General features: G+C 31.2%; 1 protein-coding gene across 2 annotated transcripts in view; it reads left to right on the forward strand.

The window, feature by feature from the left end:
* The first annotated feature begins 530 nt into the window (after positions 1–530).
* Positions 531–23,746, forward strand: part of LOC108915985 (protein lin-54 homolog) — a 26,847-nt gene continuing 3,631 nt past the window's right edge. Inside the window, exons 1-6 of one of the 2 annotated variants that reach the window (XM_018722156.1) lie at positions 531–619; positions 893–1,048; positions 2,790–3,041; positions 11,120–11,808; positions 17,748–17,864; positions 19,978–20,529. In XM_018722156.1, coding sequence (XP_018577672.1) covers positions 601–619; positions 893–1,048; positions 2,790–3,041; positions 11,120–11,808; positions 17,748–17,864; positions 19,978–20,529 — 1,785 coding nt within the window. In that variant the 5' untranslated portion in view covers positions 531–600. The remainder of the gene's footprint in view (positions 620–892; positions 1,049–2,789; positions 3,042–11,119; positions 11,809–17,747; positions 17,865–19,977; positions 20,530–23,746) is intronic. The other variant, XM_018722157.1, reaches the window with a different exon arrangement.

Below are 23,746 nucleotides of genomic sequence, written 5' to 3' on the forward strand. Positions count from 1 at the left end.
AAATATACACAACTTCATAATTTTTTTTCATAAATTAATTTTTACTTACTATTATCTCAGGGGGCGGTGGAGGTTCTTCTGCCTTTTTCAAAAATCCAAACGCCCCATTTTTTTTGCCACAATCTATGTGCCTGACTTCTGTTTTTGGAGTATCATTTTTTATGTTAGTTTCTACACTCCTCGCATAGCTGTAATGTTTTTCTTCTATGTTTGGTTTACAAGGGTTTTCCATGATTTGGAATATTTCACGGATTATTTAATAATTTGACAATCCATTTCTCTAAAATAAATTTGAAACTGTCACTTCTTATTCAATTGTTCAAATAAATCGGCAGTTTTATAATTTCTTCAATTTTTACGTAATTTTCCTTTTAATTTTGAAAATTTAATAATGTAAGATCAAAGGATAAAATATGTTTAAGATAAAAGCATGTAAAATGACTTCAAATTTTAAAAATTCGCGGTTAAATAGAAAATTGGAACTTTTGTTTAAATTGGTAGCCATGTAGCGCTTATATGGTCACGTGATCTGTCAAATTTGACTATGATGTTTTGAATAGTTCTTCTTTTTATAGAAAACTTTTTGGTTTTCGCGTTAAAATGTCCTTTTCTGAGAAAGGTAAGGTGAATTCCATTATCTGTTAATTGAATGATTAGTTTTGAACGTAGCTTGAGTGATAAATAAATGTTTTATATACTTTTAAAAAAAGGCGTCCTTCATTGATATGGCCAAGCAAATTTTTAAATATTGGTAAATAATTAGTAGCATAATGAAACATGTTTACAAATTCAATTTAAGTCGTAAGTGGAATACATATTCCAATTATATATTTTTAAATTACATATTTTTCTAAAACCACATTATACCTTTTTGAGACAATATGGTTTTTAGGATCTACTGAAGAGGCAGAAGCATTAGTAGACAGTCTTACTATGGAAAATGCTTCTTTAAGTGAAGGAAATTTAACTGGATTAAGTAGCACCGACTTTCAAACATTAACAGAACTGTCACAAGAATTAACATTAAATGCTGAAATGGAAACTGAAGGTATATTAAATAATGAACTATAGGTATAGTTTAAAGAAGACAGTTCAGTTATTAGGTATAAAATAAATACATATTTTTTAGAGATAAATGTTAAATAAATTAACAGCAATTATAATTTTGTAGACGTTTTTAGAGAAATTGCAGAATCTCAAAGTATAATAAATACATACTTTTTAAATGGTACTTGTTGAGCCTTAAACAATTATAAATGTCAACATTCAATTACATTTAATGAGAATGATAATAATAGGTGATATAAACATGCCTATAAAACTAAATATTTTGTCAACAAAACATTAAGTTTGCTGACTAAATGTTGATTGAAATATTTTTCTAATTATTATAAATTGTTACATCACCTTTAGTTAGTCTAAAATAGTGCTGCTTTGTGCATTAGCATATTTAGCCAATTTTCGTATTCAGTTCTGCAATGAACATAGAATCCTTTTCATTTGGAGCCACAATATTTCAATGACATTCAGTTCTAGACTACTGGGAGGCAATGGAAAAACATTTATATTGTGATTATGTATTCACCAATTCAATTTTTAGTTATTTTAATCGATTCAAATCTTCCTGTTGAATAATATTTTTATCCGTTTTGTATATAAACTTTCAAATCATAAATCTTTTAAGAAATTTTATTGTATTTTTAATATAGAGGAACTACAATTAGAGAAAGAATTTTTATTAATTGATTTTTCATAAGTTGAAATTTTATACAAAGGTAGGAATGGTTTAATGATTGATGGTGAACGCAACTGTATAACTAAATATGTGTAAATCGTAAATAGCGAGTCGCCTCCGAATTTCCGTACTTGGCTCCGTTTCGGAGGCTACTGATGCCATTCAACGTATATATACAAAGGTTAGCGTTTAATTTAGCTTAATTAACTTGTATATACAGAAAACAAAATAAACAAATTTAGTTTGTTAGTCAGTATATAATGTACATAGTCTACTAAGAGAAAAATAAAAAATATTTCCAGAATCGAATTGCTGTCTGAAAAACTACATAGACTTGTGTCGATGCCACTAAAAAAATATTACTCCTGCTGTGTGTCAGATTCTGACTCATAAATACACGTATGGTCTTAATCACTATCAGTCTTTGAAATTATACAAATAAGCATAATATGCATTTGTTCGGAATAGTAGTTCTAGTAATTGAGATACTCTGAGGTTTAGACTGATGAAGTATGAAGTGAGATGAGGCTGAACATATGGCGTAAGGAGCTCGACAAGTATCAAAGGACTTACTCAGTAGTGGGGAATATTAGCACATGTTAATAAGGTTCCGTACATGAATTATCGGTGAAACAATAGAGTCTCAAATTATCTCGGGTTTAGTGAAAAAGAAATGATGTATTTTACCATATTAACACAGTAAAATACAGTAAACAATTATTATTTTTACAAATCGTATAAAAAATATCTTCATAACTGAACTGCTTCGTATGTTGACAGTACATACTGAATACTTCGTCAATCGTAAAGTTTTATCAAAGAGTGTTGTTTAATGGTCTTGCATATCAAAAAAAATTAAAGAATATTTATTCCATTTTGTGCTGTTGCAATAAATAATTTTGTTTTAACTTCATTATGTCATAATTTCTAAACTATTAATAATTGGACACAGGTTTATAATATTGATACTATGATCATAAATATCACATTATTCCTCTCATTTCCTTATATTTATCACAATTTTTTTAATATCAAACATCTTTGTAATATGCAGAGCATGAAGTAGTTGTGGAAACTCAAGAAGTTATTGAACATGAAGAAGAAGTGGAGACTGAAGAAATAACTGCTGAAGAGGCAGAAACTGAGACTGAACAACAAAATTCACCTGATGAAATATTGCCTGATGTTAAAACTACAAAAACTGCTACTGTGCCACCGTTAAGGCCCTTGGCCATTGCTCCTAAACCTGCCAAAGTACCACTAACGGTGAAGCCCATTGGTGGGCAACAGTTACTCTTGCTACAAGGTAAACTCTATTTAAAATAATCAGTTTATTGTCTGAAACTATTTATTTGTGGCATAATTTTACTTTTTCTCTATTTATTTAGGTATTTTGTCACCTGTGAAAAATTAAAAAATTAATTCAGTCAGGACTTGCCTTAAACAGGCAAGATTTATAATATATTTTTTTGAACTTCCTGTATCTTAAAAACGAAGGCTTCGAAAGCTAATCTGTATATTTATAAAAAAATATTAAATTTTGACAAAAAATGCTCCTACAGTTTTGACACAAGATAATTTACGTTTAAAAAATTAATATTTGTGTGTTTTCAAATTTGATGTTTGTATTTAAATAGATAGAACACTTTATGGTTTATTTGTTTATGTGCATTCTCAGTAGCCAAGACAGAAATTTATTTTACTATCACTTCTTTCTATATTTCCAGCCAACAAAGAATAATTGTGTTTGTATAAAATAAAATGTGTAGTGTTTTGTTACTAAATATTATTCTACAATGAAAATTATTGCTAACTGTACAGGTACTTTTGCTAAATGATAGGCACGTGCCGGATTTTTTATATTAGTTCACATATTTAAATATAGCCTTATTTAAAATTATTAATTATAAAATCTTTTGTGAAAAATTCTACTCAAAATTGACTAAATCGTATGTTGAAATTTGGAGATGAGCATCCTGTAGAGGCGTGTCGTAGAACGAGTTGCTATTGGTGCGACGTCATCGGTAAGTAAACTGGCCGCTCCACATTAGAAAACGATGTCGATCCTATGACTTTACCTAAATATGCACTTATGTAGCAAAATAATTAAGTCTGTGTTGGTATAATATTTAATTTTTACGACGTTTAGTTCAAGCTTTCCTCGGGTAGCATAATATTTACTACCTAAATAATATTTTGAATCTAAATTTGTTATTTTAAATAATCATAATTAGTTTTTAGTTTTTTAAAAATTCTTAAGAATATTTGTAACATGACCGAACAAGGTTATGCTAAAGCCCAATCAAACAATTTACCGAATTCCATGATGATTGCGGAGTTTTTTCGAAAAACATTTTATTTTGTTCGGCAGAAATAAGGGGAATAAAAGCAAACTGGTATGAAAATGTGATTTATAGATATCTACATAAATTTATTTTAAAATACATTTTTACTGGCGTTTTTACTGATGTATTTTCACACATGGGTACAATGCACCAGTAATAGTATTAGACTAGGCGGTATCTGTTTTGGCTTGGGTAAATCGTATATCCATGGAGAATTTTGGCTTTTTGGCTTTCAAAATATATCACTAGAAATGAAAATTTTTCTATGCTCTCCTAATTGACGGATTTGAATTTTTCAAAAAGCGTTTGAAAGCTTGAGAGCCCTTCTATATGTGATTAAATTTTCAAGTATCTAAGGGCCTTGGTTTTTGCTGTGCAAAATTTTGAATTTTTCAAAATCTGGATTGCAAAATTATTATGCAAAATCTATCTAACCGATTTTGATGAAATTTGGTGTGATGATTCTACATAACAAGTTTTCTTGAGCCAAGTATGAAAGTCCCAACCCAATTTAAAGACCCTAAAAAGTAATGTTTTTTAACCCCATATTTGGCGATTTTTTCGATTTTTACAATAATAATCATGATTCATTCCATTTGTAACTAGTAATATTTTGTAAAAAATTTAATTAAAAACAGTTTTTTTCCTCTTTCATTTTCGCCTAAAATCAACTCTTGAGAAGATACATAATTAAATAGGAAGTAAAATATGACATTTTTCGAATTTTTTTTAACATATTATGCCGCCAAAAGTTAAGCCCACGTTTTTTTTTTATGCGCATAGAAAAATTTTCATTTCTAATGATATTTGAAAGCCAAAAATCTCCGTGGATATACGATTTACCCAAATATGGACTTTTTGAAATAGATGCTGTCTGGACTATTTATATGGTTTAGAGGGATTTGCCATAGTTATTATAAGTTTAACTTCACAAATTTACAGTATATGTAAGGTATCGTACTGCTTATTAACACCACTCCACACATTTAATAACCAAAGCAGTCAGCTGCACTGTCGAAACGCGTTATTGTATATGTTGCGCTTGCCATTTACTTACTGATGACGTCAACGTGTCGACATCCCAGTCCATGGCGTTTGCGCGCTAAGCGAACCGATTAAAACTTGAATATCTAATAACTTTTTAAAAATAAATTAATATAACAAAACCTTTACACATTGTTTGTAGTATTCAGTGTAGATACAAAAACTATTAAAATATTTTTTTCTGCAAGAGGCCTATTCTTATACACAAATTTTTATTTGATTTAGAAAATTTTTATTCGCTTCATTTGCCATTGCCATTAAACTTGTGACTTGCTAGACTGTGGACATGTTATTAAAGAAACCTGTAACCATCAAGGTTAAACAAATAATTAAGACTTGCCTGAATATCAAAGTTAATTTTCTAATGCAAACAATCCCGCACAAAACATAAGGAAATTGAACACTGGTCAATTTTTATGAAACTTCGTATTTTGATAGTCCTCGTCATGCTGATCAAATGAGCACGAAACCTTACAATTCCTTCCAACCCCCCAAAACCACCTCCCAAAGATCAGGGTAATGAACTTGACAGATTACAGGTTTATTGGCTTACCATAATATTTCATTACTGTAGTCGAACCTACAGACACCTATACCATAACTAGGCTTAAAACTCAATGGGCACCGAGCCCTGGGGGTGGGTGGTTCAATTGTCGGGGGTCGGCTTCGGAGAGTATAGTGATCTGTGTGATGGAATTCACGATTAAACAGTTACACAACCAGTAAGCAGGGAAAAGTCACATGACTGGCTTTGGTAGTTGGTAGGGAAGGAGAGCGATGGACAGTTAAGTGTTTTGGAGATACAGAGAGATCGAGAATGATTGACCGGATTCTGAATGTACCCTGTCTCAATTGCTATCAAAACTGATTTCCGTTTGCTAAAATTACTTTTTTTCCGTGCGATTTCATGGTGTTCTGTGGCGATTTCACAATTTGACGTTCTGTTCATAGGCGCACGGATTTTTTGGCTTGAATATTATTTTGTAGATTTTGTTGTTACCTGATATATTTTGCGACATTATAAAACAGTATTTTTCAATACTACAGTTAGAGTAGGTGGATATTATACGTGAGTAATTAATTTATTGCGTATGTTCCCTAACCTAATCGGTTTTTTAATTTAGGTTAACATGGCATTTTCATTAGAACATGATAAATTTCTTCTGGAGGCCTATTTTCGTAGTGGACAAAACAATGGTAATGGTTGGAAATATTCGATGAATTCGTGTCATTTACAATTTCAAGAACAATTTACAAATAATGAAATTGATGATTATGAAATTTTTTCGAGACACGTGAAGAGATTAGTGGAACGCTTCCATAAGACTGGAAGTGTTTGTAGAGGAAAATCTCCAGGCAGAAAGTCTATTCTTACAGAGGAAGTCTTGGAAGATGTTGAAAACCGCTTACGAGCTAGTCCAACCAAATCACTACGTCGGTTATCTGCTCAAACAGGTAATAACAAATATTTATTCTAAAATTTGTATCATTATTCCTAAATTGTTTATAGGAATATCATATGGATCATGCCATAAAGCAGTAAAGAAGTTGCATTTTCATCCTTATAAAGTTAGTGTTGTGCAGGAACTACTTCCGTTAGATTTTGGAAAACGTGTGCAATACTGTAATTGGTTTAACGAAAATCTGAATGACGACGATATTCTAGATCTAACATTTTTTTCTGATGAAGCCTGGTTTCATTTAACTGGGTACGTGAACTCCCAAAATTATCGCTCTTGGAACACAGAAAACCCTAATATTTTGCGTGAAACAACTCTGCACCCTATTAAACTTGGAGTTTGGGTAGCTATGTCACGTAGAAGAATAATCGGACCATATTTTTTCCGTGAAAATGTAACTGGGCAGGTATATCGGCAGCAAATATTGTTACCATTTTTTGAGGAACTTCACAACGATGAAATCCATCATGGATACTTTCAGCAAGATGGCGCAACAGCTCACACCTCTAACGAAACTTTAGAGTTGATTAGAGAGTATTATGATGATCGAATAATTAGTCGAGATAGATGGCCACCACGTTCTCCTGACCTTACACCCCTAGACTATTAATTATTTGGTTTTTTAAAAAATTCAGTATTTGCTCAACGGTTACACACAATTGAAGAACTTCAAGAGGCAATTACAAACGAAATTAGGAGTATTACAGAATATATAATGTTTTACAGAATGTATTTAATAACATGAAAAGAAGAATTAATACCTGCTTGAACAACAATGAACAACAATTGAACATTTATTGTAAAAATATAGATATTTTTATGAATTTTATGTAATTTTAAGGTAAAATATTCAATAAAATGTGAAAAAATTCCAATTACTCTGTTATTACATATTGCATGTAACTGTTGTTTATTGCTCTCGGTCATACAGACAATCCTACCATCTAACATAATCGAGCACTTCCAACTGATTGCATTTGCTTGAAGCAAACGTTTTTAAGACACTTCCTGAATTTCGACAGCTAACTAAAATGTCCAGCATAAATTTTTGGGCTGGATCGCTTGCGTTGGATATTCAGAAGTGTGAAAGCAGTAACTGCAAAATAGTCGTCTTATAACCATACAGCAGTTTGCTTTGATGAAAAACAGCAGCTTGCAGCGTATCGCTGTATAGCTGAATCGTCTTAGATGCCAAGAATGTAGCCACAATAGTGCTTCTCTTTTAAAATTAACTCAAAACTTTTTAAAAATAAAATCGCTGAAGCACTTACAGTCGTTATTCAAAATTAGCTACATCAAACTTTGATTTAAACGTTTTTCGAATTGTAAATGAAATAAGAATTTTGGAAAAGTTAGGCTAAATCTACATTTGATTCTGTCATCCTCTTTAATAATAATAACAATAATAACATTTATTGGTCCATCAGTATTGCTTAATTTGTGAAATAACTTTGATTTTTGTTAAATAATTGATATTTTTATTATGAATTTCCATTTTCACAGTAACCTAACTGATTTGACGTTTGAACATAATTATTTGTTTACCATTAAAATCCCTCAACCTGCGCTCATGATTCTAGTATTGGTATCAAAAACTGGTATGCCGCACATCAAAAATCAGTATGAGGCGGCACGGTCAATCATTCTCGATCACCCTGTAGTAGTCTTAAACCTAGTTACAGTTTGGGTGGCTTATTATTATAATAAGATTTAGACACATACATAAGTAATTTACCATCCCATTTGAAACAGATGGTACAAGTTAAGTAAATCAATGACCTAAAAACTATAGGTGTCCGCATTCATAAAATCGAAATTTAAGAGCAAATAAAACAATAAAAAAATGAAATGATTAGACAGTAGTACTTACTAGGTAACAACAAAAGGTGTCAATTTTGAAGGAGAATACCTATGTACATATGTCTCATTTTATTCCGCTCACTATACATTCATCCCAAAACAAGCTTATTTGGCTTTAGATGTTAGTGATAATTATTATCATTGAATGTAAATCAACACTTCACCGATTGAACTTTCTTTCTTAAGGACAATCTGCAATATACACCAGAATATTTCGTGCAACTTCTTAGAAAACAGTATCTTAGAGATACTCATCAGGTGACTCCACTCCTGTATACTCAAGCTCATTGTAATAAATATCACATTGTAATAAATAAATATCATTAGCTGCACACATAACTGTTTCAGTTGTACCAATCATAACGTAACTATTATCACATTAAGGTCTATCAGCATAAATTAATATGTGTTGTTCATTTGACATTTCTGGTCGTATGTACCAACAGGAGTGACCTTCAATGTTCTCATCAACAATTTTACTTCAATAAATAAATTTCAGTTCTAATCTCCAATGTAGTTCTACTTCGTACTCCCAAATTAAAAATGTTCATTCAGAACACCTTAATTCTTCTTATATTAGGAATATTCCTTATCTAGGACCAAGAGTAACAAAATTCAAACTGGACTCACCGGCACCAAACAACCTGAGGGAGTTGATGTCAGAACTGACCCATTAACATTGCCTTGCCCAAGAACCCTTGACTTTCCTTTTGGGACATATATTTTTGTTTTATATATTTTTGTTACTGTACAGCATAAACTTGCTTAGTGTTTAGTGAATGCTGATTTCACTTCTTATTAAAATTATAATGAGATATCAGAACTGTATACAAGGTGTCCCAGAAATATGTGTACAACGAAAGACCATAGACAGATTTATGCTAATTCACCTATATCCGAAATCACTTCGTTTGGCCACTAGATGGCCTCAAAGTTTGTGAAAACTTTTTTAATTTTATAAATAACTTGAATATGTATTAATCGATTTTGATTGGGATGTGGATTTTTGCTTTCAGTCTACACATTTTGGTATACAGTGTTTTTTTAAAACTTACAACTCCTACAAAATTAATGTAAGATGATAATATCTGTTCATAACTTTCCTCTTTCGGGCAATAATGACAATTATTTTTTATTTGATAGGTGATACCATTTGGAAACCTTATAGAATTTTGATGAAAAGAACGGTTTGGGTACAAAAAATATTTTTTAAGTGTGTACATTATCTTGCCACCCATATTACAATACTTAAAAAAGTGCTAATAGACACTGATTTTGTAGATTGACTGTAATTTCAGTTTGATCTTTAAGTCATTGTACCTGCCAATGAGTGAGTGTTTACTACGATATGATATACCACATGTTACTTCATTTTTTGGTATGGATACATACATAGGACGAATTATAGTTATTTACGTGCCTAATTTTATTTTCATAAAATCAATCAAATACAATAAAAAATGGTGGAGATAAAAGTAACAAAGTTGATGTTATTAAATTTAGTACAACTTATTATAAAAACTTTTCAAAATGACTGCCGTTGTTTCTATAACAAAGGATAATTCAGCAAAGAAAGTTAAAGGACACCTTTTGCAGTTCTTAACAGGCTATTATTTAAAACATTTATGGCATTTTGGATATGCCTCCACAACTCTTCTTCAGTGTTAGATGTGGAAGCATGCACTGTTGTTTTCAGAGTGCCTCAAAGATAATCGGTATTAAGTCTGGTGAATGTACAGGCCAGTTAACAGGAACATCATCCTCTCTACCGATCCATCGACGAGGGAATCTTTGGTTCAGATACTGCCGGACATTTACAGTGAAATGTGGTGGAGCGCCATCCTGCATAAACTGAGTAATAACGGCACATCTTCCAATAACTCAGGTTTTGCAAAAATTCTAACTAAAATTTCCCATTCAGTCTATTGGGTAAAATAATGTGACTAATAATAATGCTATCAATGATCCCAAACCAAACATTGATGCGAAATTCATGCTGATAATGTTTCACTTTAAGAGCATGTGGATTTTCTGTGTCATTGTGAATATTTATTATTCCGCTTCTAGTAAAACATAATTGGCAGGTACAACGATTTAAATATCAAATTGAAATTACAGTCAACCTACAAAATCAGAGCCTACTAGCACTTTGTTAAGTATTGTAATATGGATGGCAAGAGAATGTATACATTTAAAAAATTATTTTTTGGACCCAAACTGCTGATTTAATCAAAATTCTACAAGAGGCCCAAAAACTTCCAAATAATATCCCCTATCAAATAAAAAAATAATATCATTATTGCCCCAAAGAGGAAAAGTTATGAACGGATATTATCACCATACATCCATTTTGTAGGAGTTGTAAGTTTAAAAAAACACTCTGTATATGAGTTAAATGTGTATTTAAAATTTTGTCACGTTTTTCTGGGCACACAGTATGGACAGACATTTTTGAGAATGAATAAATTTTCGAAACGAAAGTAAAACATATTTTTTTATCTGTTTTTTCAGTATGAGATTTTTGGTTATACAAAAATAATTTAAAAAAAAACAATCCTTGATTGATATTTTTTTTAACGCAATCAATTTAATTATTTTTAAAATTTTTCGCATGTGTTAAAAAAAACAAAAAAAAAATTATTAATATAAATTTAATTTCAATGAAAATTATTTAGGAGGAGGTTCAGGGCAAGCCATAAAATTAGTCTCTCCACAAGGGCAAGAATTGGCTAATTTCCAGATAAGTAGACCTGTCACTCTTAAACCAACAATTAAGCCATTAACATCCCAAGGTGGAAATATATCTATAGTACAGCAGAAGCCTGTAGTAATGAAAAAAATTCTTGCACCTGGACAAAAAACCATATCGAAACCAATAACATTCTCTAAACAAGGGCAACATTTTATGGTTGTCCAAAAAACAGATCAGCAGCAGTTAAAGCTACTTCAAACCCAGGGTGGTAGCATAACAGTTCCAAGTCCTACGAAAACAATTACCTTACAGCAAGCTCAAGAAATGGGTTTATTAAGTAATGCAAAGATTGTGCCCCAAGGGCAATCTACCAAGCAAACTGTATTGCTGAGTAAGAATTCACAGAAAACAATAAAAATTGTACCCCAGGTTACTCCGGCGCAAATCGTTACTAGTGTGGCAAATACAAAAACGATATCTTTAAATGCTATTAAATCGCCTACCAAAATTCTACCTGCGGCCAGCAGCACCATGACTAAAGGACCACAAAGGATTATTTTTAAAACTGGATCAAATCAAACTATTTTACCATCTGGACAATTAATACAAGTCTCCGGATCCCAAGCCTTAAACAGTGGACAACTACATCAGATAAATATACCAGGAAAAGGAGTAAGTAGATTAATATTTATTAAAATATTTTTTTTTTCAAAGTGGCAATTTTGTCTTGAGTGAATAAAAAATATATTCTATACGTGAATTGCATACCTACAATAGAAAGTAGCTTGAGGCGGTGTTAATGGTAATAAAATACAGAGGGTGTCTCATAAATAATGACGGTTTTCAATCATGTGGCACTATCCAACAACTTTTATAGATCTCACTTAATAATTTTAAGTGGCGATGTATTGTTTAGAAGGTCCAAGGGAGTTTGATAATCGACGAGTGCTGGTACTGGCTTGGTTTTTTACTGCTTCCTTTGTAGGCTTAATATCCCACATAGGTGGACGACCAGAGCTCGATCGATCTTCAAGCGTCAAATGTTGAAAGGATTAAACCAACATTATGCTGTTCGCTCATTAACCATTCTCCCTCTTCAATTTCACATATCTTTCTTGCTGCCGCGGCTGCTTTGAATTTTTTGTTTCCAATAATGTCTTAACAGTACACGAATTTCATATTTATTGCAGTCCATACTTTTTAATTTTTATTTTTAAAACGTCTTAGGCCATCAATAAACGAAGACAGTGTGATTAAAATAAAGTAAAACAATTAATTATATCACCTCGGTAGCGTAGTCAGTCGAGCATGTAGTGGCAAGCATTTCTCAGCCAGACTCCCTATTCTGGTCCGGATTCGATCCCTGGCGTCGACACTGGCAATGTTGATGGATAATGTTTGTTTGTCTGTGTTTTTTCAAGTGTAACCCCCTCCGCACAGCATTTGGCTTTGAATTTGGGGTTGTCTCATTTCTGTGGTGTGTTTTAATTAATTGCACTCTTCATAGAACTAGAGAATTGTATTAACAAGTTACGACATTTATAAAATGAGGCGTAGTAAATTTTTAGTTATGAAACTCAACATTACTTATGAGACACCCTCTGTTCTTACTGTTGCAAAGTTCAATAATAGACAGGAAATTTATATATTACTTTATTAAGAACGGTATAATTGACTACCATATGCATTTTACCTCCTTTCTTATCTACTAACACAACAATACTTGCATAAGGAGGCATGATTTTCTAAGTAATAATTATGTTCAACAAGAAATATTTTTATTGTAAGATAAAACCTCTTGAAAAATTGTTCTCCAGAGTCTCAATCAACACGGATTCACTGTATAAATTAATGTAATGAAGCATTAGCTGCTTAATTAGACTTATTGATACTAGAATTTTGTCATGTCAAACAATTAACTTAGAGAACAGAGTTAGAACTTTCTTTCTTTAATCCTATTTGTCACTCACATTTTAACACACATAAATGTTTAACTTGGAGTATTTAGCAGGCCTGATTGGGGTTAAATGGACCCCGAATTTGTATCCAGCGACCCCAAAACCATATAGACATGTAGATTTACTTTGTTGACATATTTGACTTTGAACTGGCCTTAACTCAGACCTGATCGGGTCAAACGGACACCGGATTCTGATCCAGCGACCCCAAAAACACATAGATATGCAGATTTACTTTGTTGACAGTTGATTCTCTACATTTGACCTTGAACAGACCTCGACACAGTCGTGATTGAGTCAAACAGACACCAAATTCGCATTCATGACCCCAAAACCGTTTTGATATGTAGATTTACTTTGTTACCAGTTGATTCTCTACATTTGACCTTGAACTGACTAATTCAGACCCGATCGGGTCAAATGGCCACCAGATTCGTATTCAGTTATGCCAAAATTCTGTAGATTTTTATTTTACTTTGTTGGCCGTTAACCTTAACCCAGATCCGATCAAGTCAAACAGACATCGAATTCAGATTCAGCGACCCCAAAAACATGTAGATACCATGGTCTTGTTTTTCGGATCTCCCACTTTTTTTGTGGAGCTGTGTTATTAAACTATTTCCTACTGCTACTACTGAAACCTTAATGCAGTTTTTCTATATATTTAAATATATTTTGTGTTAATGTTTTAACATAATATCCTGTATATGAAAATAATACAATTTTGAACATTTATAATATCACAGAAGTACAGAATATGTAACATTTTTTCAATAATCTACAAATAAAAGAGTAACAAAACACTTAACTGAGCAGCTAAGAGTATTGCCATAAAACGAACTACTTTAGGACAAATTTTATTACATACATATTTTCTACAATTTCCTTCCAAAATGTGATTATACTTCATTTTTGACTAAACCCCATATTTAAGCATTTCTTGAGTTCTCAAACAACTTTGTCAAATACAATTTTTAATAAAACAAAAATTAAAGGCACTTTGTTTTGAGAAAATTTCACATTTTCAAATTTTTTGGACCCCTATGTATATTTGATTAATACCCATGGTTTCCCCAAGCAAAAATTTTTATCGAGAATAACTTTTAATAAATCTTGCATGCAGAAGCGGAGATGCAGTGAACAATCTAGGGTTTTTTAACTGAGAAAAAATTTCTCGTGCCATATTTGCAACAGTGATGCATTTTTCTGAAAGAGTATCTCAAATAACACAAAAAATGTTTACTGTTCGATTCTGATAATGTGCATGTTTGAGAAAATTAATTTCTATATTTTTCATACACTAAAGGGACACTTCGAAAATTAAAAGTGATGTGAATTACGTTCAAGTTTTGATAACGCATTTACTACTTGAAATAAGAAAAATTTTTATTAAAACTGTTATTATTTTAATTTAAGAGCAATCCTTTTAATTTTCCTGAGTATTAGCTGTTTTACATTGGCAATTTATTGATCAATTAATTCATGATGGGCAGGAATAATTCACTACACTCTGATTGGACCTATTGAAATTCCACAACGTCTCAATTCAAATCTTTATTTAAACTTACTTCAAGAAAATCTTCCCCAAATTCTCGATGATCTGCCTCTAAATTTACTACGTAACATGTTTTTTCAACACGATGGAGCCCCGGCACATAGCNACTCACATTTTAACACACATAAATGTTTAACTTGGAGTATTTAGCAGGCCTGATCGGGGTTAAATGGACCCCGAATTTGTATCCAGCGACCCCAAAACCATATACCGGGTGACCACGAGATTACTACCTAGGCTCTAGCTTAGGCACGAAAAAAGATATCGATTTCAAATTTTGGGCATGCGTATCATTGAATTTGATGCAAAATTTAATCATAAAAACAACTGACCGTCACTTCCTGTTTGACCGGAAATGCCCTAAACTTTGTTTTTTCATATGGAACACCCTGTATATTATTTTTGTCTTCAATTCTGCTGAAGAAACTAACACTAAAATATGTATAATGTCCTTATACCTATCTTTGACAGTTTCCGAGAAAATCGCGCTTTAAAATGTCAAATGGGTCATTTATAAAATCCTTTTGAAAGAAAACAAACGAAGAAAGAGACAAAGTCATATGATATCTTTAACTTATTTTAGAAGTACTAAAGTCTGATATTGTAAAAATGCCGCACTTCCGACACATTCCGGAAAATACCGGAAGTCACCTTTAATAGCAAGTAACTGCAATAATTTTAATGGAATGCCCTACAACTAATTGAGAATTCATATTCTACAAACAATTTCGAATCATTTTTATGTGCACATCCCTATATCCAAAGTTAGGAGTTTTTGAGATATTAAATGTTTAATGTTAAAATGTCATTTGAATGATGCATAAATGGAAAAGGATATAATCAGTCAATGCATAAATCAGAGGTGCCTAGGAATCTTAATTTTAATATTGTTGCTATGACAGACATTTGTTTTTAGACGCTATATTTTCATAATTACTTAATTTAACATTTTGTTGTTTCATTTCACGTTTAGTGGTGGTGCTTATTACTTCTTTTTTATTTAAAATGCCAGTTTTTACTCGCGAAGATCAAATCGACATATTACTAGTGTATGGAGAAGCGAGAAAGCTTTAGTATATCTAAAATAAGTTAAAGATATCATATGACTTTGTCCCTTTCATCGTTTGTTTTCTTTCAAAAGGATTTTATAAATGACACATTTGACATTTTAAAGCGCGATTTTTTCGGAAACTGTCAAAGATAGGTATAGGACATAATACATATTTTAGTGTTATTTTCTTCAGCAGAATTGAAAACAAAAATAATATTCAGGGTGTTCCATATGAAATAACAAAGTTTAGGGCATTTCCGGTCAAACAGGATGTGACGGTCAGTTGTTTTTATGATTAAATTTTGCATCAAATTCAATGATACGCATGCCCAAAATTTAAAATCGATATCATTTTTCGTGCCTAACCTAGACCCTGGGTAGTAATCTCGTGGTCACCCGATAGACATGTAGATTTACTATGTTGACATATTTGACCTTGAACTGGCCTTAACTCAGACCTGATCGGGTCAAACGGACACCGGATTCTGATCCAGCGACCCCAAAAACACATAGATATGCAGATTTACTTTGTTCACAGTTGATTCTTTACATTTGACCTTGAACAGACCTTGACCCAGACCTGATTGAGTCAAACGGTTATTATTTTAATTGGTACTAAATTTAAGAGCAATCCTTTTAATTTTCCTGAGTATTAGCTGTTTTACATTGGCAATTTATTGATCAATTAATTCATGAAGTCGCTTCATCAAGAAATTGAACAAGTGTAATGCACCAAATCTGCTGTCAAATAACTTCTTGAATTTATTCATCAAGTTCTTGATGAATTAGAGCATGTTCTAATTTTCGTCAATTTCTTCGTGAAGTTCAGAAGTACCAACCCAACGGATTTCCAGCCTCATATCAGTAATGAGGTTATGTTATTGGAATATGTAAATAATTGTGTGGCGTCGTACTAGTTTTGCATTGTTTTTACTGATTTGTTACTTACAAACACTAATATTTATATAATATGTGTCAGAACGGTACCGCTGTTGTATCACTACAATTATGAGTGGAAAGGTGACATTTTTGAAATTTATTTGCTTCTTTGATTCATTGGTAGAACTGATTCATACGTCAAAAAACTTGACAAAGTCTGTAGCAATACATTCGTGAATTAATTCATGAAGAGCTTCGTCAATTTATTCATGAATAAATTGTCAATGTAAAACAGCTACATGAAAATATATAATGTGAATTTCTTCAAAAACGGCGCAAATTATCAGAATTGAGCAAGATACTTTTTTTTTGTCACTGGATATTCTCTTTCAGAAAAATACATTATTTTTCCAAAAGCACCATTTTCAAAATTAAAAAAAAACTTTCGATTACCCTATTCAACTTCACTACTGAGATTAGCTGATAGTCTACAAACAAAAACCTACATCGAGTTTTCTTTGAATCTCATAATTTATATTGAAATCATTCAAGAAAACATATTTTTGGCACACTTTAATTTGCCATGTTATCTTTTTAACTAAACATTAAGAAATTGTCCAACAGAAGCTTTTCCTTAAAATGACTTCCGTTTCAATTAGTTACATATTTTGGAATCGGCCTATATAGAACAGTTATTTAAATACTTCTTTTTTTTTTGTTAGACTAAACCTTTTTTAAATACAACTTGTTTTACCTTTTGAAATATAAAATCATATCTCCTATTTCAGAAACAACCCATTTTTGTATGAATTTCTGAGCGCAGGTTGTCTCTACTCAGAATTGGAAATAGACTTAACAAATAAAAAATATGATGAAATGTTACACTACTATGTATTATCAAATATGTGTTATAAAAAATTCTTGTAACTTAAACTGCATGTTGTATCTTAATTTTACTGATACAACTAACCTAAATATTAATGTTCTTTCATAATTTTCACAATGTTTATAATAATATTCACAATAATTTTCACAATGTTTATTTATTTTCCTACTGGTAATAATTTATCACATTTTTACTAAAAAATATTTTTTGTCAAATAATTCTGTAAATTTTAAACAACTTGAAAACCGTACATGTGTAATATAAAAATGAATGTTATTTTAGATGCAGTATATTAAATTTGTTACGGCAAGTACTACTGAAACAGCTTCATCGACTGCTTCAGGAACAACAGTTAAGACAGTATCGACAGCTGCTACAGCAAATATCATAGAGCTTAAAGTAAGTTACCTATATTTAATAGATTAACATTAAATAGTTATTGTTACTAAATATTTATAAGTATATTAACATAATATGAACAACTAATTTTACAAAGTACTAACTATTGTTAAAAGTGTTTATTTATTTTATTCTTTGTTATTGTGTTTTCTTCTTGTCACTGATTTTTTTGTTGTTCTTGTTATGTCTTTAAATTTAAAACAAATAAACTGGTGTGGTTTAATTTAACTATGTATATAAATTAATAATGATGTAAATCAAAAAGTCAAAAAACAAAGTGCCAGGAAAAGATGGTACTACATTTTAATTCAAGTAAACATTCGCTATTATAGCTTGTGCAGTCTATATGCTAAATACTGAAATTCCAATAAATATTTCTAATTGCAAGTGTTACTACTGAGTAATAAATGTACAATTAAAAAAGAAATTAGCTTTGAAATTGGTCTCATTTTTTTGCAATGCGTTAATTTTATGCGAAGTGCATCTTTTTAAGTTGAGGTACGATTGTTTTTCCTATTGCATATTCATGTTCTATAAAGATTTTTTACATATATTGTGGCCTACTAAAAACCAGGATTCTGTTTTTTATGAACGACAAGTGGAGGTCTGTTTTTTATGGGTAGAATATTGATCTAAAATTATTATTATTTTTTAATTATTTCAAGATTTTAAAAACAATTGTGTTATTATTATCATGTCAATGAACATTTAGGATATTTTAAGAGCAGATACTCTTAAAAAGTTATAAAATTCTAAACAAAATATAGTATGCTTTTATTCTTTTTTCTTATTGAGAATTGATAATACGATTTAATCACACAAAAAAGCCTAATTTCTGTAAATGTTATTTATTATCTTTTATCCACAACCAAATGATCAACAATACACCCACCTGCACAGTTTAAATTTAAGTAGAATTTTATCTTCATCCGAATCCTTACGAAAGGCAAAGGAGACCAGTTTCTGCTGTGTAGGCATATTATGATGACAAAATTTGAGGAAACAAACTTATGATGTTGTGTTTCTAATGGTCAAAGGTAGCCTCCGTATAAATATCTAACTAGGTAAGGTTGCTACTATGCCCCATGTTTATCTATATTTTGATTTTAATTTTTTTTTATTCTATAGGCTTAATGTGTTTTTATATATTGTTTAAATGTTTTTAAATTATGTTCTTCATCTATATTATTGTCTCTTTATTATTTATAGCCCTGAGGAAGATATTAAATAAAATCAAAACGTTGGCCTATTCAGAAAATCAAGACCCTGATTTCCTTGTCCTATTCCAACTTTATTTATTCTTATTACACTATTTGAAGGGCACGAAAATTATTTCACTGACACAGGGTATTTAAAAATAAGTTACTACTATTGCTAATCATCTAATTTACAGTATAGTAATTATGTGACGATTAAAATGCTGTAAATAAAAAAAAACATTCATAAATGTTTACAGGCTACCTGACACCCGAGCTTAGACAACCCAACATTTCATGACTGGTAGTGGTAGCGTCACCAATATTAATGATTGCGATCATTGATTGGTTGAATAGAATCTCATAAAAAATTACACCAATCACAACCTGTGAAAAAGAATGTGTTTTAATGTAATCTTGATCTTATTGTTTTAATAATTTTTAATTTTACCGAAATTTAATTGCCAACATGAAGGAAATAAATTATTGTTCCAAACAAAATTACCGGTCACGTGGCTTGTAATCATTTATGAAGGCTCTGTAGTATGGTGTGCCTTCGTGCAAGTGGTGACGTTACTAATAAGACTGACAAAATCAGGGCATAATTGGGATGGAAATATTGTCTTTTTTGTAATCTTATCTGCAGTCTAAAGCCTAAATCCAATTCATACCATCTGCAGATATTGCAAATTACATTTTTAACATTGTACGTTTCACAATCAACTTAAATTGTGTGTTTTTAAATAATATATAGCTACTATTTCTGTCAAACTGAAAGTCTGCAAGTCGTTATTGACGTCATGTGCCAATAAGGCACACCACCAAAGAATTTCATGTTTATCATTGATTTAAAAAATATATCAAATACAGGTAAAAACCATTTTTCTTTAAATTACATGTTGTACAAATTTTTTTAGCCTGTATCTACAATAAGCAAAATTGCACCAAAACCCTTGAAACCAACAATAGCTACCAATAAAATTAATGTAACGGGAACTCAAATGGTTGTTGTACCAACCAATTATAGTATTCCATCCCACCAACCTCAAGTTTCCAAAGTGGCGATACCTCCGAATACGGTAAGGCACACTCCAGCGTTAAAACCACCGGCTAGCGGCAGCGAAACTTCATCTCCCGTAACTCCAAAAGAAGAAGTTGACGCTAACGGCATGCGACCGAGGAAACCGTGCAACTGCACCAAATCACAGTGTTTGAAGTTGTATTGCGACTGCTTTGCAAATGGAGAATTTTGTTATATGTGTAATTGTATGAACTGCTTCAATAACTTAGACAATGAGGATCATCGGAACAGAGCCATCAAGGCATGTTTGGAAAGAAATCCGAATGCTTTTAGACCAAAAATTGGGAAAGCAAAAGACATTACGGGAGATATGTCAATAAGAAAACATACCAAAGGTTGTAACTGCAAAAGGTCTGGATGTTTGAAAAATTACTGTGAATGTTATGAGGTATGTGAATAAAGTTTTTTATTAAAAAATATTATATGACGAACTATGATTCTATCTAGTTTTGAATAGCAAAACAAACACATTTTTTACTTTAACGCCAGCTTAACTTACCTAAAATTTGAAGGCATCTGAGAGTGCCGAAGATACATTTTTATTTTTAATTTTCTCAAATTGCTTCTGAGGGACTTTAAAAAATGTCATGAAATTTGTTGACTGGGGGTATATCAAAACCAGAAATTCAAGTGTGCCTATTTTCACGTCTACGATTGTCTAATGATTCTATAATTTTATAAAGGGCACCTCTTTTGATACTATATGAATTAAATGCGCTATCCCATTTCCAAAATATACAGTGGTAATGAAATTCTGAAGTTACCCGGTTGAGAGATTTAAATAACAGATTAGTGAATTTTTGCCTTTAAGGAGGATGTTTTTAGCGTAATTTTCAGTGAATTTATAGTAATCTGTTGAAGAGAGTTTTAGAAAATCTTAGCAAGTTAGAAACAATATCTCTTCACTGTAGTAGTTATATAAGTTTTCTCCAAGGCAATCTACAAGTCAAAAATATATTCAGAATAAGGAAAAAAAAACATTTTTATGTTTATCATTTCCAGGGCCGTCTTTACCCAGGGATGCAAGGGGTGTGTGGCACCCGGGCGCAAGCCGATCTCCTTATACCTTCAACAAACATTCATTACACTGCTAAAAGCTCATTGGAGATCTCTTATTTTTTTTCTATTGTTCAGGAAATATATGTATTTTTTCGGCATCAGCTTCACGTTGGGATGCTATTATGAACCATATACCTACTATGACATTAAAATCTCTTTCAAATACGCAATGGGAAAGTAAAGTTGTTGCTCTAAAAGCTTTTCCCTTCAATATGGATAAAATTTACGATGCATTATACTCTATTTTTTTCAATAACAAGTATGACAGTGAAATAAGAAGCAGTTCATTAATATCAGAACTAAAAACTTATAGGTTCTTATGGTAACATTTTATTAAAATTGCAAAAGTCAGACGTTATTCTTTCGAAAGGCGTGAAAATGATCGATCTGGTCAAAAAAGGCGTATACCTCACAGACAGTGTAACAATTACTACTTGATTCAAAATTAATTGCTGAAGATTTAGAATGTGAACCTGAATTCACCGAAACTGCTTGTCCACGTCCCCAAAAAAGATATTTTAATTACGAGGCTGCAGGACTACTTGACAGGACAATCTTATAGTTAAATGAACTATTTGATCTATTAACAGAACATGACACGTTTTCATTTTTGCAAAACATTAACAAAAAAACGCAATGTCAACCTAGAGCAAAAAATGTACATGTGAAAATAGATTCGATATTGATGGGGAAGATCTATTTAATAAATTAGAATTGCTGTCTTTATTTTTTATAAATAAAGATACAACTCCAATTATATTAAATTATATTTATCCCAATAATAAAAAAAAGAATCGAAAGTAGATTTCAAAACAGACAATATCATTAAAAAGCCAACTTAAAAACCAGAAAAATTAAATTCGATGTTTGAATATACCTAACTTTATTGTACAGTAATAGTCCACAGTACAGGCCCCCCCTGGAAAGTTGATTACCACATACTTTATAACTCGTGAGGAGCTTCGTTTTGACGAGTCTACCACACTTTTCCTCTGCGACTTTTCTCGATTCCTCCACTTTTCCACTCGGAAAAATCCAAAAACATGGCAATTTCCCGGGGTCTTGAAAAGTCAAGACCACATCTTTTTGTTTTAGCTTAAGTTACTGGAAATTTTTTTGCAAATGCTGATTTAAATTTGTTCGACAGAAATTCTTCCAATATTGACGTGTCTACCGGCCGAAACATGCCAAAATGACAGGGTATTGAGAATCAATTACCACATAGGTAATTTTTAGTAAAATTAATTGTAAATAATTAATTCAGTCAAAGACTATCGTTGTCCGACAAATTTCAAGCCACATTTTTTCAGTCCAACAGCTGGAAATCGGAATTTTCACGGGGTATAATAAATCGATTACTACATATCTAATTTTCATTTTTTCTACTTTTAAATTTACTGTACAAAATTAGTAATATAAGTGTCCGACGATTTAATATCCGCAAATTATTAAAAAAATCAATAAATCAATAATCGTGATGAAATTTAATTTTTTAACTCCAGAAATTTCATATTTATAAATTATTATTTAAATTTAAAATTTAAATTATACATAAATTATTTGTTTCAAATGAATAATTATAATATTACTTATTTTATGCTTAAAAATTTTAAAATAAATACAAAATTAAACATATTCAACCTATTTTTCTCCTATAATACTTTAAAAGTTCCCGCCTCATGTTACTTTCATGAGTAGTAGTAGTGGTAGTAACTATAACAGGCACTACAAATTCTTGGTGCGTATTGACATTACAAAGCGCTTCGTTAATAAGTTAAAGGAAGATAGATTTACTAGAAAGAGCTAGGTCGTCTATCCTCAGTATTTGCACTATTCGGAACCTCCTGAAAATAAATACCTACTTAGGTTTGCTATGCGTTTTTTTTTCCTCTCATTTTAATAGCTTATAGAGTTCTTTGGAAAATTATTGAAATTTTTACAGGATTGTTGATCTTTTCAATAATCAGTCATTAAATAAATATTTACAATAAACACTTTTAAATATCAAAGCAAATTTAATGATTTTCTGAAGACGATCGGAGATAAAGTCATCGAAAAGTGCAAGAAAGTGTTTTGTGTAAAATATAAGAAACCCAGAAAAATGAAAAATGGGTTTATATAGGAGAAATAAAAATTTAGTACTTCATAAAAAATTTCCTATCGAGTTTCAAGCCTTCAAAGTAAGAAGTGACAGCAATGAAATTTGAGAAATTATAGTCATTCATATTAATGCTGGTGCAATATTCAGTATTATATACAGGGTGGTCCGAATTTTATGCAGGAAACTTCGAGGACAGATAGATCTCTTTAAAATAATAAGAGTTTGCCTTATAAACATAAGTCTGGAACGGCCTCGTTTTAGAGATACAGGGTGTTGAAGTTGTTAAAAAAAATATATTTTTTGTTTATATCTCAGGAATGTATTAACCGATCTCAATAAAATTTGGTACAAATAATGTACGATAGTAGGCCTTGCATTCCCTAAAATATGAGCTCTAAAGGTTTAACCAGTGGTGTACAACTGGACAGGGGTCACCCCCTTTTTA

Source organism: Anoplophora glabripennis, unplaced genomic scaffold, assembly GCF_000390285.2.
Source record: "Anoplophora glabripennis isolate ALB-LARVAE unplaced genomic scaffold, Agla_2.0 scaffold1393, whole genome shotgun sequence".
Classification (NCBI taxonomy): Eukaryota; Metazoa; Arthropoda; class Insecta; order Coleoptera; family Cerambycidae; genus Anoplophora; species Anoplophora glabripennis.